Source organism: Nomascus leucogenys, chromosome 12, assembly GCF_006542625.1.
Source record: "Nomascus leucogenys isolate Asia chromosome 12, Asia_NLE_v1, whole genome shotgun sequence".
NCBI classification, from domain to species: Eukaryota; Metazoa; Chordata; class Mammalia; order Primates; family Hylobatidae; genus Nomascus; species Nomascus leucogenys.
In genome coordinates this window covers 82,377,107-82,392,587 of record NC_044392.1, presented here as the reverse complement: position 1 = coordinate 82,392,587, position 15,481 = coordinate 82,377,107, and the positions used below count along the sequence as shown (strand labels likewise).

General features: G+C 38.5%; 2 protein-coding genes across 3 annotated transcripts in view; one reads left to right on the top strand and one right to left on the bottom strand.

The window, feature by feature from the left end:
* The first annotated feature begins 303 nt into the window (after nt 1-303).
* Nucleotides 304-10,700, top strand: C12H1orf146 (chromosome 12 C1orf146 homolog). Its single transcript, XM_030825046.1, has 5 exons — nt 304-383; nt 5,459-5,552; nt 9,256-9,424; nt 9,813-9,891; nt 10,566-10,700. The coding sequence occupies exons 1-5, from the start codon at nt 318-320 to the stop codon at nt 10,698-10,700; spliced, it is 543 nt and encodes a 180-aa protein (XP_030680906.1). The 5' UTR covers nt 304-317.
* A 713-nt stretch (nt 10,701-11,413) lies between these two features.
* The window catches only part of GLMN (glomulin, FKBP associated protein), a 45,080-nt gene continuing 41,012 nt past the window's right edge, over nt 11,414-15,481 (bottom strand). For both annotated transcript variants that reach the window (XM_030825044.1, XM_030825045.1), the window contains 3 exons: nt 12,879-12,990; nt 12,076-12,158; nt 11,414-11,660 (listed from right to left, as the gene is read on the bottom strand). In XM_030825044.1, the coding sequence (XP_030680904.1) occupies nt 11,544-11,660; nt 12,076-12,158; nt 12,879-12,990 (312 nt within the window). In that variant the 3' untranslated portion in view covers nt 11,414-11,543. The remainder of the gene's footprint in view (nt 11,661-12,075; nt 12,159-12,878; nt 12,991-15,481) is intronic.

The following is a 15,481-nucleotide window of genomic DNA, read 5'->3' as shown; positions in this document are numbered from 1 at the left end:
TGCAGGTAGGATAAAAACCTCAGACCTTGCATGTTCTTGATGCAAGTCCTCTTTCTTTAAAGTTAGTGTGCTGAAGTGGGAATGATTGCTTTTGATACTTGTTAATGGGAAGCATAATATTGAATAGGCTAAATGTATAACAAGACAGATACTTTTTCTGTTGTCAAATTTTGATGTTCAAATATTCTTTAAAATGTCTCCAATACCCTAATTTTATTTCCATCTTTAATTTACTCATTCATCAGATATTTCTTTGTATTCTTTGTGTTCTTAATTTTCTCAGATTGTTCGTTAGAAGCTAGGTTGATCACAGACAGATGGCTGAAAGTGGAAAAGAAAAAATAAAATGGACAACCACCATTATTATTAGCTCATCTCTTAAGGTAAAGGGGCATGTGGCCCACTGATCTTTAACTTAAAAAAATTAAAAGCAGCTTCCATATAGAACAATATTTCTAAAGATTCTTAGCTTAATTATCCACAATTAGTTGTGGGGAGCAGGAAGTGCATAAGCTAAATGTATTTTAAAGATAAATTAATAGACTTTTTGCATTCATTTTCAATATCCGACTTCCTTAATTCTTTGAAGGTTGGAGATTTTCTAAAGTTCTTTTTTTTTTTCCTTCTGTAAGCACTCTAATGGAGATGTTAAGGAATTCCAGAAACAGTAAAGATATGCAAATATATATTAGTTAAGGCTTTCTGAGAGCTAAAGAACCAGAAACTGATATCCTAGCCTTGGCAGCACTGGAATGAGACTGTCTCCTTACGGTTTGGAGAGGGAGAGATGGAAAGTTGAATGCCTGAGAGTAGGTGGTCAGCTCACAACCGTTTTAAACTCCTCAGCTCACAAGACTTTTCCATTGCCCTGATACTTATCTTATGGACACCAGCTGATGTCTGGAATGAAGGGGCAAGAAATGATTGTTCCATAGTAAGGTGTGGTTTTATGGTTTTTGCTGTATTTTGTTTTATACTTTGTTGTGAGTCCATTTTCATAAATTATGTTTTTATAAACATTTACCCATTTTATAGAGGCTTCTAAATGTATTAAGTTGAACTTTATGACATTTACATTTCTGTGGTGAAAAGTTTCATATTGTCATTCTTTAAATTTTCTAATAAACTGTTAAGTGCCCCTTTTCATTCCTGTTTTTATTTACATTTTCTTTCTTATGAGTGATAGACATACTAGTTTTTGTTCTTTGTTTTTTTAAGATGGAGTTTTGCTCTGTCGCCCAGGCTGGAGTGCAGTGGCACAATCTTGGCTCACTGCAACCTCTGCCTCTCGAGCTTAAGTGATTCTCCTGCCTCAGCCTCTCAAGTAGCTGGGATTACAGGTGCCCGCCACCACGCCGGCTAATTTTTGTATTTTTAGTAGAGATGGGGTTTCACCATGTTGGCCAGGCTGGTCTCGAACTCTGATCCCTGCCCCCACCCCCACAACTTTGGGAACGGCTTCCCAAAGTGCTGAGATTACAGGCTTGAGCCACCGCACCTGGCTGACATAATACCAGTTTTAAAGATTATTAATAGATGTTACATATGCAGGAAGGAGTATTGTATGGATTTTATTTGGGATGCTGATATAAACAAAGTTAAACAAGTGTTTTTTTGTTTTGGTTTGGTTTTCTTTTTACTACACTATTATTCAGAGGCTTTAATATGCTCTCAAATGCATTGTAAAACCCCAAAAAGATGAAATAATATTCAGCATTTCTGAATCTTATTTCAGTCAGGAGCATCTTTTAATATCTCATAGGACTAATATTCTATGAAACGTATTTTGAAAAATCTATACTGAGCTTCCTGGTCATTTTGATGAATCAGCTCTTGAACTTACTGTTTTCTCAATTCAATACTTTCTAATTTTACCTTCTTTTTTTTAGCATTCCATTATTTTATTCTTTTAGTTGGCTCCTCCTGATAATAGGATATTATTGAAATTCATTAGCATGATATATATGGGTGCTTATGATCTGCCAGCAATTATTCCTAACATTGTACCCAGATTAGCTGACTTGTGTATACCTTACACACTCACCATATAAGAACCATACCTTTAGGTCTGAATGCCTTTACCTATGTTATTCTTTCTGTCAATACTCTTCTCATATTTGTCTTCTTCCTTCACTTGTCTGCTTAATACACTGCTTTTTATTTTAAAGATTTCTCAGATTTTTTGTATATTTTTTGTTTATTTTTTAATTAGACAGGGTCTCACTATGTTACCCAGGCCAGTCTTGAACTCCTGATCTCAAGCAATCCATTGCCTTGGACTCCCAAAGTGCTAGGATTACAGGCATGAGCCACTGTGCCTGGCCCTGTTTGAATCAAATTTTAGGGAGCTTTCTTAACTCATGTTTTTTACATTTTTAAACATATCTTCTAGTTCTTTGCCAAAATTCTCAAGCTAGGTTTTATCTTCTTGATCATAGTAAACAGGCTGTTTTAAGGTGTGTATTTGATAGCTTCACTACATGGATCCCTTGTAGGCCTGTTTCTGTTCTCTATTGTTTCTGATAGTTTTCTTTAATGGAATTGTGCCTCTTTGTATGTCTGATTTTTTTTATTGTATGTTGGAATTTGTATTTGAAAAATTGTAGAAATAATTTGAAGCCTAGAATAGTGCTATCTTCGCCTTGAGAGGTTTTAATTCTGTAAGAAAATTAAATTCCTGATGCCCTAAGTAGGGTTGCCAGATAAAATACAGGACACTCAAGTTTGAATTTCCAGCCAGGTGCAGTGGCTCACGCCTATAATCCCAGCACTTTGGGAGGCCAAGGTGGGTGGATCACTTGAGGTCAGGAGTTTTGAGACCAGCCTGGCCAACATGGTGAAACCCTGTCTCTACTAAAAATACAAAAAGTAGCCGGGCATGGTGGTGCATGCCTGTAATTCTAGCTACTTAGGAGGCTGAGGCAGGAGAATTGTTTGAATCTGGGAGGTGGAGGTTGCAGTGGTCCAAGATCATGCCATTGCACTCCAGTCTGGGTGACAGAGTGAGACCTTGTCTCAAAAAAAAAAAAAAGTTTGAATTTCAGATAAACAGTGAATTTACTGTAGTTATGTCCCAAATATTGCATAGGACATACTTATATTGAAAATTGCGTTGTTACTCATTCCCATTTAACTCAGTGTTGTGTATTTTTATTCGCTAAATCTGACAACCCAACTCCTAAGGCATCTCTTTTATATGATGAATTAAGTTGTATCGTATACATCTAGAGTGTTGAATTAAATTGTCTCCTGTACATCTGGCTATGAGAGAATTGAGAAAATAGTCACTCAGATCATTTTCTTTGTTCCATAATACAGATGAGGAGACCTGATTGGGAAAGGTTGCTCTAGAGAGTGCTTCTGCAAGGTGCTTGGAGGCACTAGTAATTCAGTTATCACCTTAATACAATTTCAGAGATTGAAATGGTTTGAAGCGGGGCTATAGTCCCTGTGAGAGCTGTTCTATTTTCGTCAAAAGATCTGTTCAGCCTCAATTCTGCCTCTTTCTGAGCTGGCAGATGCCCTCAGGGAAAAAAGTGACCTAAATTCTTGCTCATATATTTGAATTTCTGTATAGATCTTGGCCTTATAATTTTTTACTATCCTGTTAGCTCTCTGGTGTATTCAAGCAGATTTTAAAAGATTGTCCAGCTTTTCTAGTTGCCTTCAGCAGGCAGGTTGGCTTAAATTACTTAATCTGCCATTGCTGGAAGCATTATATAATTTTAAAACAGCAGAAGAAAAGAGCCATAGTTAAACTGTAGGTCAGGATCTATCTGAGTGACACAAAACACTCTTTAGAAAAGAAAGGAAGCATGTATTTTATACGTAATTTCAGCCTGTGTGCTTAACATATACATGTTCTGAGGCAAAATAGAAAATAAAATTAATCTACCTAAGAGATTTTTATCTATCTGGAAACTAACAAGTTTGAGTTTTATTTATTATTTTTATTTTTTAATTTTTAGTAGAAACAAGGTCTCGCTACATTGCCCAGGCTGGTCTCAAACTCCTGGGCTCAAGTGATTCTCTCATCTCAGCCTCCCAAAGTGCTAGGATTACAGGTGTGAGCCATTGTGCCTGGCCAAGTTTAAGTTTTAACCTATCAGGAAAAACTATTAACCACCTAGATTTTAGTGTTGTGGGTAATATGATTTAATTGCCTGGGTGGAATAGGAAATGAGGTGATATTTGAAATAGTATTAAAACCAAGAGTCCTATAGCTGTTTTCTTACATGTTTTATGACTCACCTAAGGCGTAAAACATTTTAAAAGTATACTAAAGTAACTGTAATGTAAACTGATGAATTGTAAAATTGGTTGTCTTCTGTGATGGTATTATATATGTCTGGCACTATGTGGTTCTGTCAACTATTTAAGAAATATACAACCACCTGTTTTCCATAGTTATACATTAATGCATGTCAGAATCCATCTCCAAGTTGTTTATTATTATTATTATTATTATTTGAGATAGAGTCTCACTCTGTCACCCAGGCTGGAGTGCAGTGGTGCAATCACGGCTCACCGCAGCCTTAACCTCCCAGGCTCAAGTGATTCTCCCACCTCAGCCTGTGAGTAGCTGGGACTACAGGCATGTGCCACCATGCCCAGCTAATTTTTGTATTTTTTGTAGAGAAGCAGTTTTGCCATATTGACCCGGCTAGTCTTGAACTTCTGGACTCAAATGATCCACCAGCCTTGGCCTACAAGGTCTCCATGGCCAGCATGCCCAGCCTCCAAGTTGTTTGTTTTTTTTGAGGTGGAGTCTTGCTCTGTCACTTGGGCTGGAGTGCAGTGGCACAATCTCGGCTCACTGCAACCTCCACCTCCGACTTCAAGTGATTCTTCTGCCTCAGCCTCCCAAGTAGCTGGGACTACAGGCATGCATCACCACGCCCAGCAAATTTTGGGCTTTTACCATGTTGGTCAGGCTGGTCTCAAATTCCTGACCTCAAATGATCTGCCCACCTTGGCCTCCCAAAGTTCTGGGATTTCAGGTGTGAGCCACCACCCAAGTTGTTTTTCAAAACGAAGTTTGCAGCTGGGTGTGGTGGCATACATCTATAGTCCCAGCTACTTTGGGAGGATTGCATGAGCTCAGGAGTCTGAAGTCAGCGTGGGCAACAAAGTGAGACTTCATCTGTCTCTAAAAAAGAAAAATTTGCATTTGTTCTGGTTTATACAGTTTTTTAATGCTGTCTTTAAGTTCTATTCCTAAGTAACATAACTGTAGTACGTAACTGACTCCCAAACTTGAAATAAATGTTTTAGTAGAACTAAATGTTTTTGCTTTTTTTTAAAGTTTTTTCCTCCATAGAAAGCATATTTGTCTTTTGATGATCATATCTTTAAGTGGTAGTTATAAAACAACCTATTAAACTTTTAATTTTTTCTTTAGCTTTAATAAAATTGTAAGCATGCCTTAAATTTGTATTTCTGATATTTTTTTAAAAAGGGTTACGAAGTTGCAACTGCCCTAGAAAATCGAAGCCACAAAGTTCGATATTCAGATTCAGTGGAAAATGGATCAATTATATTTTCTCTTTCTGGTACGGTATATTTGCTCACTGCCTTAAGTTTCTTATGAAATATGTTGGTATAAATTCTAATGACTTCATAGTTCAGTAACCATGTAATAAGGTGTTATCTTTTGGGAAGGGTAAATGTGTAAAACTTTGTTACTACTACAAACACAGTGCATATAGTCAATTCCAAAACATATTCCTTTTTAGATTACAATTGTTAAAATAAAGCTGAACTAGTGGAGTCTGGTAGAAGATGGGAAAAAACTACTTGCTTTGGAACTGAGATGAAAAGAGAAAAAGCCACTTTCCCAACAATCTATGCTTAAAGTCTGACTTGTATTAACAGAGGACACAACATTTGTCAAAACTCGTATACAAAAAAAAAAAACATAGAATGTTTTCCATTAATTTGTATAAGAGTTTGCTGGATATAATATAAATATTAACTAAAAGAATCATAGGGACAAATAAATCTTCATGAAATGACAATTGGTACAACTGTTAGTCATGGACAAAAGTCCAGTAAGGAATTAGATTAGGATAAGAGAAGGCTGGGGAGATGGGGAGGGGGAAGGTCCACCTGTGCTTGAGAAATGACAGAAGTGATTTTTAAAAAGGTAGAGGTAAAGGATTTTATCTGGAGGGTTGCAGATAGACTCTAGCAGTTTTGGAAGACAAGCACTTCCTTTTTTTTTTGTATTTTTTTTTTTTTATTGTACTTTAAGTTTTAGGGTACCTGTGCACAATGTACAGGTTTGTTACATATGTATCCATGTGCCATGTTGGTGTGCTGCACCCATTAACTCGTCATTTAGCATTAGATGTATCTCCTAATGCTATCCCCCCCTCCCCCCCCACCCCACAACAGTCCCCGGAGTGTGATGTTCCCCTTCCTGTGTCCATGTGTTCTCATTGTTCAATTCCCACCTATGAGTGAGAACATGCAATGTTTGGTTTTTTATCCTTGTGATAGTTTACTGAGAATGATGATTTCCAGTTTCATCCATGTCCCTACAAAGGACATGAACTCATCATTTTTTATGGCTGCATAGTATTCCATGGTGTATATGTGCCACATTTTCTTAATCCAGTCTATCGTTGTTGGACATTTGGGTTGGTTCCAAGTCTTTGCTATTGTGAATTGTGCTGCAATAAACATATGTGTGCATGTGTCTTTATAGCAGCATGATTTATAGTCCTTTGGGTATATACCCAGTAATGGGATGGCTGGGTCAAATGGTATTTCTAGTTCTAGATCCTTGAGGAATCGCCACACTGACTTCCACAATGGTTGAACTAGTTTACAGTCCCACCAACAGTGTAAAAGTGTTCCTATTTCTCCACATCCTCTCCAGCACCTGTTGTTTCCTGACTTTTTAATGATGGCCATTCTAACTGGTGTGAGATGGTATCTCATTGTGGTTTTGATTTGCATTTCTCTGATGGCCAGTGATGATGAGCATTTCTTCATGTGTTTTTTGGCTGCATAAATGTCTTCTTTTGAGAAGTGTCTGTTCATGTCCTTTGCCCACTTTTTGATGGGGTTGTTTGTTTTTTTCTTGTAAATTTGTTTGAGTTCATTGTAGATTCTGGATATTAGCCCTTTGTCAGATGAGTAGGTTGCAAAAATTTTCTGCCATTCTGTAGGTTGCCTGTTCACTCTGATGGTAGTTTCTTTTGCTGTGCAGAAGCTCTTTAGTTTAATTAGATCCCATTTGTCAATTTTGGCTTTTGTTGCCATTGCTTTTGGTGTTTTAGACATGAAGTCCTTGCCCATGCCTATGTCCTGAATGGTAATGCCTACGTTTTCTTCTAGGGTTTTTATGGTTTTAGGTCTGACATAAAAGTCTTTAATCCATCTTGAATTAATTTTTGTATAAGGTGTAAGGAAGGGATCTAGTTTCAGCTTTCTACATATGGCTAGCCAGTTTTCCCAGCACCATTTATTAAATAGGGAATCCTTTCCCCATTGCTTTTGTCAGATTTGTCAAAGATCAGATAGTTGTAGATATGCAGCATTATTTCTGAGGGCTCTGTTCTGTTCCATTGATCTATATCTCTGTTTTGGTACCAGTACCATGCTGTTTTGGTTACTGTAGCCTTGTAGTATAGTTTGAAGTCAGGTAGTGTGATGCCTCCAGCTTTGTTCTTTTGGGTTAGGATTGACTTGGTGATGCGGGCTCTTTTTTGGTTCCATATGAACTTCAGAGTAGTTTTTTCCAATTCTGTGAAGAAAGTCATTGGTAGCTTGATGAGGATGGCATTGAATCTATAAATTACCTTGGGCAGTATGGCCATTTTCATGATATTGATTCTTTCAACCCATGAGCATGGAATGTTCTTCCATTTGTTTGTATCCTCTTTTATTTCATTGAGCAGTGGTTTGTAGTTCTCCTTGAAGAGGTCCAAAGAGAATAAAATACCTAGGAATCCAATTTACAAGGGTCGTGGAAGACAAGCACTTTCAAAAAAAAAAAAAACTAGAATAGATCTCCAGGCTGAAAGTGGTATAGCCTCAAACTCATTCTTCTGGTTAAATACAGAATGCTCCAGGGAGAAATAAAATATTTGGTGAATATTTGCCTTGGCTACTTTATATACGTGATCTAATTTAATCCTTCTGCCAAATCTCACAAAAAATTTATTCCCATGTTTCAGAAGAGGAAACTTATGTTCAGAGAGGTTATTTATATAAGTTGCTCAAGTTTACTCAATTAGTATGTAATCACAATCACTTTCCTCAGACTGTCTCCCACATCGTTTGAAGAGCTATAATCAAGTTTCCCTTTAGGACCATTCTTAATGGGCCTGACACTGTTTCAGAGATTGCAGATATCTGCTCACTGACCATATTAATTCATATAATTCTTTTTTTAATTTTTTGAGATGGAGTCTCGCTTTGTTGCGCAGGCTGGAGAGCAGTGGTGCGATCTCGGCTCACTGCAAGCTCTGCCTACTTGGTTCATGCCATTCTCCTGCCTCAGCCTCCTGAGTAGCTGTGATTACAGGCACATGCCACCACACCCGGCTAATTTTTGTATTTTTAGTAGAGACAGGGTTTCACCATGTTGGTTAGGCTGGTCTCGAACTCCTGACCTTGTGATCTGCCCACCTCAGCCTCCCAAAGTGCTGGGATTACAGGCGTGAGCCACTGCACCCAGCCGAAGGCTTGCTTAAGACTTTCTTTAGCTGATTTCCAGCTTTTAAAAATAATTATAGGAGCCTCTTGGTTGCTGAACACATGGAGGTGTCTGGAGGGTGGCAGGCCCAGAGAAGGCATTGAAGCTCCATGTCCCTTCCCACGTACCTAGCCCTACACATATCTTCATCTGTATCCTTTGTAGTGTCCTTTATAATAAACTAGTACATATTTTAAAAGTATAACGTGAAAAATTAACTTTTTAAATGTAATTCATCTTTTTAATGAAAAACTACCCAGTATCTTCATGTGGACAATGTCTTCATCTAGGAAAAAAAAAAGTAGTTACTGATCCAAAAAAGTTTTTCTCTTATTTAGCACAAGTCATTCTTTTATACAGGGCACTTCAAAGAACTACCTAAATCATTTTGTTGTGTAGGAATTCCATTATAGTAATTTCTATTCCTTATGAGTTTAGGGCTTGGACACATATGGTATACTTACAGCTATTTTGGTTGATTTTGAGTTTATAACAAAATTTCATCTCTATGACAAAGTGACATTTTATATTGAATTCACCTTTCCTAGGAGTTGCATTTTTATTAATGGATACTAAGGAATGTCTTCTGTCAACTGAAGAAATATTTCTAGCCAAAATTGAGAAATTTATTAACATTCACCAAAATAGTTTTTTGGTTTTGTCTGCTGCCCTCCATGGGCCTGAAGAATGGAAACTGATGTTCAGGATTCAGCAGAGGTATGGAAGAATAGCATTATAGACTTATTTCTCTTTTATTGTATTTATTTCAGTTCTTAATTCTTTTAGGTGAGTTTTGTTTTGCTAGATGATGAACACTGTGATGTTAACCTATCAAATTTAATGAAACAGGGCCAAATAGCTATTCCATGAATCGAGGTAACAGGGTTCATGATGTTTCAAGGGCTTCTCCAAGACCAAGCCAAAAGTGAACACTTTTTTAGTCAGTGATGTTCTGGCTATAAAGCCATCTCAAATCCTCTGTGGAGTAAGGCAGGGCATGAATGCATAGACAAATAACAAACAATAGACATTTGTCTCTTCTTTCCACTTAAGAGAACAGATGTCAGCAAGTTATATGATCTGTATAACATGAACTGTTTTTCAGATTCCTGGGTTGTAACTTACGAATACTTCCAGTACATAACACAGTAAATGCTATTAATCTTATGTGCACTATAGCAAAGGTGAGTCACCCGGGGAATATGACACATACACAAATATATTTTAAGGTTTTTAACTTCCAGTTGTCACCCTTTTGAGCGAGACTGGCAAATATCTTGCTTCTGTTCCCCTGAGGGAGTTGCTGTTTCAGGATGCAACTTTTTCCCAAGCCTAAGTCTCTCAAGTCTTCTCAATTTACTTCCAGTAGCCACTACCATTTAAGACTCACTTGGGGCCAAAAGAGCATTTGGCTGGTCCTATTGGTTACTTATATCTTCATTCAAATTCTAAAGTTATAAGGGTTGGTCAGATTGAAGTCAAACTGTCAGAGTGCAAACATATTATCTTATGGAATGTCAGCTACCAATTGTCCACTTTCTTTTCTTGCTTTTTGTCCTCTGTAAAGTGTGCCCAGACACCTCCAACCCCCTACACAGACTTAGGTCTTCCTTGCTTTTATACTTGGAACATATCCCCATTAAAGCAATTTTTATAGTATTCTACTTTTTGGCTTGCATGTTTAAAATTTCTTGGATAGAAACTAAGTATTTTCCTGTTGACTATTCTAGTAACTCATACATAGTATTTAGCACAAAGATGATCAAGAGATTTGCTGAAAGAAAGGTATTTTTAAATGTGACCTTGTGAAAATATCTTATTTCTGTAAATAATGCTGCATCTTTATATCTTCTTCCAGACTACCTCCAAACCATACATAGATAGCATTTGCTACAGAATGATAACAGCTAAAGCTTACATCATTGAGCAAAGTCCTGTTTGGAAAACACTTCAGAAGATAAAACTGAATAGTGATTCAGTTAACCCAAATTAGAGTACCAACTTAATGTTCTTCTCGAAGAATGTGAAAATAATTAGACCTGTTGAATTATAATATTCAAATATCTATTTAAAGACATTTATATTAATTTGAAATAATATGTATACAATTAAAAGTGATTTTATTTTAGGAGTTTCGCTGCGAGATTTAACGCTGTTTAGCAAAGGATTGGTACATATATCATAAAACTCAGGTGTGGCTTCTTAGTTAGATGGACAAATCTTTAGAAGGAAATAAAAATCAGAATTTTCTAATCAGTTTCTTAAAGTCATGTATACTTTTTAGTTTTTTTCTATAAAGGTAGCAAGTATTTCTAAAATTAATCTTTGCAGATGTTTTCCTATTATAACTTCTGCTGGAGAGGTGGTGATGGGACTCTGCTCCCAAAGACTCCACCTGAGCCAGGAAAAGAGAAGCTAAGAAAAGTCAACTGGCTTCTTTACACTGGTGTGATAGCCAACTTGACACTAGGAGTTCTGAAATGTTACATCGCATCTAACTGCAGCAGAAAGTGTATCAGTATTTTTATAAGCTCACTAATACTGTAGGAATGAATATAGACAATTCAACTACATTTTATGAAGTTATAAAATTATTAGTTTGTATTGGATTTTCAAAAGTAGTATTTAGGACATATGTGGGCATTATTTACCATTAGATAACTTTAAAACCAAAAAAACCTGTTCTATAGTGTATCATTATAGAAATTGATAAATGAGAAAAGCTACATTTATTTTTAAGCAGTAAATTTTTACAGAAAAATTTTTATAAAGGTATTAAATAAATCATAATGGAAAATACTATATTTTATTAGTTTTTATTTAGGAAGTGGAACTTTCACTTTATCCCAATATTTTCTTCAGAGGTAGACTTTGTTTTTATTTCAATGAGTTCTTCCACTCGAGCTAGAACACTTTCAATCAAATCAAATGTGAAAAGAGCTGAATGTAGGACCTGCAATGCCAAGAAAAAGTAATGTTATTAATGCTGCCTTTAAAGCAAAACAAAGCAAAACATAGAAAAGATTTCAGCTCGAGGTAGCTTAGGAATATTTAAGATCAGGTACAGTGGTTCACACCTGTAATTCCTGTGCTTTGGGAGGCTGAGGTGAGAGGATTACTAGAGGCCAGGAGTTGGAGACCAGCCTGAGCAACATAAGTGAGACCCTATCTCTACTAAAAATTAGCCAGGCATGGTGGTGTGCACCTGCAGTCCTGGCTAATCAGGAGTCTGAGTGGGAAGATCACTTGAGCCCAGGGAGTTGAAGCTGCAGTGGGCCACAGTCATGCCACTGCACTCCAGCTTGGGCAAGATAGCAAGACCCCGTTTCTAAAGAAGAAAAAGGAAAGAAAAGAAAATTTCAGATCACCTTAAGCTGCATTTCAGGAGGCATATTGGGGATTTCTTCTCCACCTACAGTTATAGAACAAAGATCTTTAGATTTCTGGGCCTCTGTAAGAGAAGAAAAAATATCATGTGTGACACTTAACGCTCAGATTTCAATAACAAATGTATAAGCTACTTTCACTAACTTAAAACGTGTCAGTTATTTGCATAAATTATTAAGTCCACTGCTTAACAGCTCAGGGTATATTTAAGCCATAAGCAAATAGAATGAAATATCAAAATTCTGCAACATGTGCTATTTTCTTTAGATAAATAGCATTATTTTGGCATGTATAGGATTCATGAAACTATTTTCTTCAGTATATAATCAGAATTATAGCCATTATACTAAAAACAAAATTTCTGGTAATGCTTATAAAAGCACCACCACAGATATATGGAAGAGATCACACGATTATTATAGAATTGACTTAAAAAATAATTCTGGATCTAAGATTCTTTTCATAATTTGTATGGATTTACTTGAGGGTGAGATGGAGAGTGGACCCAGCAATACCAAAGGAATGGTACCTGAACGGAAATAGCTGTAATACAGATTCTCAATCAGACCTTGAGGCTTTACAATGGTTTAAGTCTTCATTAACCCGATTTTAGGTAAATTAGCTTATAGATCTGCTAAGAATTTTAACTATAAATAAAATGGCTTAGCTCTTATGGTCTCTAAATTAAGTATAAGATTTTTAAAAAGTTCTTAAATTTGAATGACAGTTCCAAAATTGGACTACTTTTTAGACCTAACTGAAAACAAAATTGCACATTACCAACCTTGGCTATTTTTAATTTCTGCTTCATAATGTGCTTTTGACATATTAAGTCCCATATGAAGTGGCTTTAAGAAATTATTCTCAATATTTCCAAGTTCTGTCCATAATCCAGTCTGTTAAGAATGAAAGAGTTATTTAGTTCAACAATGATTGATTGCCTACTATTAAACGTGTTAACAGCTCAAAAAACAAGAAACATGGCCCTTGCTTTTCACAATGGACTTCACTATTTAATAATATATTTATTACTATATCTAGTTATGTGAATACCAATTAAAAGAAAAATGTACTTGGGGCACTACGCTTATCACTGCACCATTTGGATAGCTCCTGGTTTTGAGATCTATTAACTTGTTAAGTTTTAGCTTCCTTCCTTTTCCCTTCCTTTCCCCTCCCTCCCTTCCCTCCCCTCCCTCCCTCCCTCCCTCCCTCTTTTTCTTTCTTTTCTTCCCTCTGTTGCCCAGGCTGGAGTGTACTCGGCTCCCTGCACACTCCCTGCCTCTGGCTCCCGTGATTCTCCTGCCTCGGCCTGCAGCCTGCCTGGGATCGCCAGCGCGCGCCACCACCCCTCCCTGGTTTTTCTCCTTTGGCTGGAGGCGTGGTTTCGCCATGTTGGCCAGGCTGGTTTCCAGCTCCTGACCTTGAGTGGTCTGCCCGCCTCGGCCTCCTGAGGTGCTGGGACTGCAGACGGGGTCTCGCTCACTGGGTGCTCGGTGTTGCCCGGGCTGCAGTGCGGTGGCGTGGTCTTGGCTTGCTGCAGCCTCCGCCTCCCAGCCGCCTGCCTTGGCCTCCCAGGGTGCTGGGATTGCAGCCTCTGCCCGGCCGCCGCCCCGTCAGGGAGGTGGGGAGCGTCTCTGCCTGGCCACCCATTGTCTGGGATGTGAGGAGCGCCTCTGCCTGGCTGCCCCGTCTGGGATGTGAGGAGTGTCTCTGCCTGGCCGCCCATCGTCTGGGATGTGGGGAGCGCCTCTGCCCGGCCGCCACCCCGTCTGTGAGGTGAGGAGCGCCTCTGCCCGGCTGCCCCGTCTGGGAAGAGTGAGGAGCGCCTCTGCCCGGCCGCCCCGTCTGGGAAGAAGTGAGGAGCGCCTCTGCCTGGCTGCCCCGTCTGGGATGTGGGGAGCACCTCTGCCCAGCCGCCCCATCTGGGAAGAAGTGAAGAGCATCTCTGCCCGGCCGCCCCGTCTGGGAAGAAGTCGGGGGCACCTCTGCCCAGCTGCCCCGTCTGGGAAAAAGTGAGGGGCGCCTCTGGCCGCCCCATCTGGGTAGAAGTGAGGGGCGCCTCTGCCCGGCCGCCCCGTCTGGGAAGAAGTGAGGAGCGTCTCTGCCCGGCTGCCCCGTCTAGGAAGTGAGAAGTGCCTCTGCCCGGCCGCCCCATCTGGGAAGAAGTGAGGAGCGCCTCTGCCCGGCTGCCTCCCGTCTAGGAAATGAGGAGCGTCTCTGCCCGGCCGCCCCGTCTGGGAGGTCTACCACGGAGGCCAGAAGCAATGTGGGGGCTGGACGTGGTGGCTCACGCCTGTGGTCCCAGCACTCTGGGAGGCCGAGGCGGGTTGATCACTTGAGGCTAGGAGTTCAACGCCAACATGGCGAAACATAGGAAAAATACAACAGACCAACCAACCAACCCAGTGACAAGAAAACAGGTCTACCCTGGAGTCATACTCTAATTTTTTCTATTTTCCTCCCTTTCTGATCCTTTATCCCACTTTCTTTTTCTTCCTCTTCCTTCTCCTTCTTCTTTGTCAAATAGAGGATTGAGTTATTATCATTGATCCATACAAAGTCCCTCTCTCATTTATTTTCTTTAATTCCCACCCCCCATTTCTATACCCCGTCTTCCCATGTGCAACCTTCCTAATATGTTTGATATGCATTTTTTGTTTGTATGTATTTTTAGAAAATGTTTATTGTATTGTATGCAAAAAAAAAAGAGTAAAATATCAGATGATTTTATATAGCTCATGAACTATAGGTGGAGGAAACTGAACAAGACACCATATATATATTGAGCTCCACAAGGTTAGTTGACTTAGGACCTGCAACTTATCTACCCAACAGGACTAAGTGCTTTCAGCAAGAAAGCAGACATACAATAGGAAATGGAAAGGGAAAGGAAAGCTGGATGTGGGGTAGTAAATGCTCCTGGGAATTAACTTCAGGTTTCAGAATAATTGTTGGCACTCTTCCCGGCCTTTATAGCTGGGTAAAATTATATATATATAGATAGATCTATCTATATCTATAGATATATATATATAGATCTATCTATATCTATAGATATATATATATATCTCTATATAGCGATATCTATATAACTATATCTATATAGATATATATATCTCTATAGAGATATCTATCTATATCTATATAGAGATCTATATATCTATATATATAGATCTCTATAGAGATAGATATAGATAGATATCTCTATAGAGATATATAGATAGATATCTCTATAGATATAGATAGATATCTCTATCTACAGATATAGAGAGATCGATCTCTCTGTATCTACAGATATAGAGAGATCGATCTCTCTGTATCTGTAGATACAGAGAGATCGATACAGAGAGAGAGTATAGGTATATACTATAGGTATATATATAT

Coding starts and splice junctions, on each gene's coding strand:
- C12H1orf146 (XM_030825046.1), top strand. CDS start 318: ATGGCTGAAAGTGGAAAAGAAAAAATAAAATGGACAACCACCATTATT. Junction 384..5,458: donor TTATTAGCTCATCTCTTAAG/GTAAAGGGGCAT, acceptor TTTTTTAAAAAG/GGTTACGAAGTTGCAACTGC. Junction 5,553..9,255: donor AATTATATTTTCTCTTTCTG/GTACGGTATATT, acceptor CACCTTTCCTAG/GAGTTGCATTTTTATTAATG.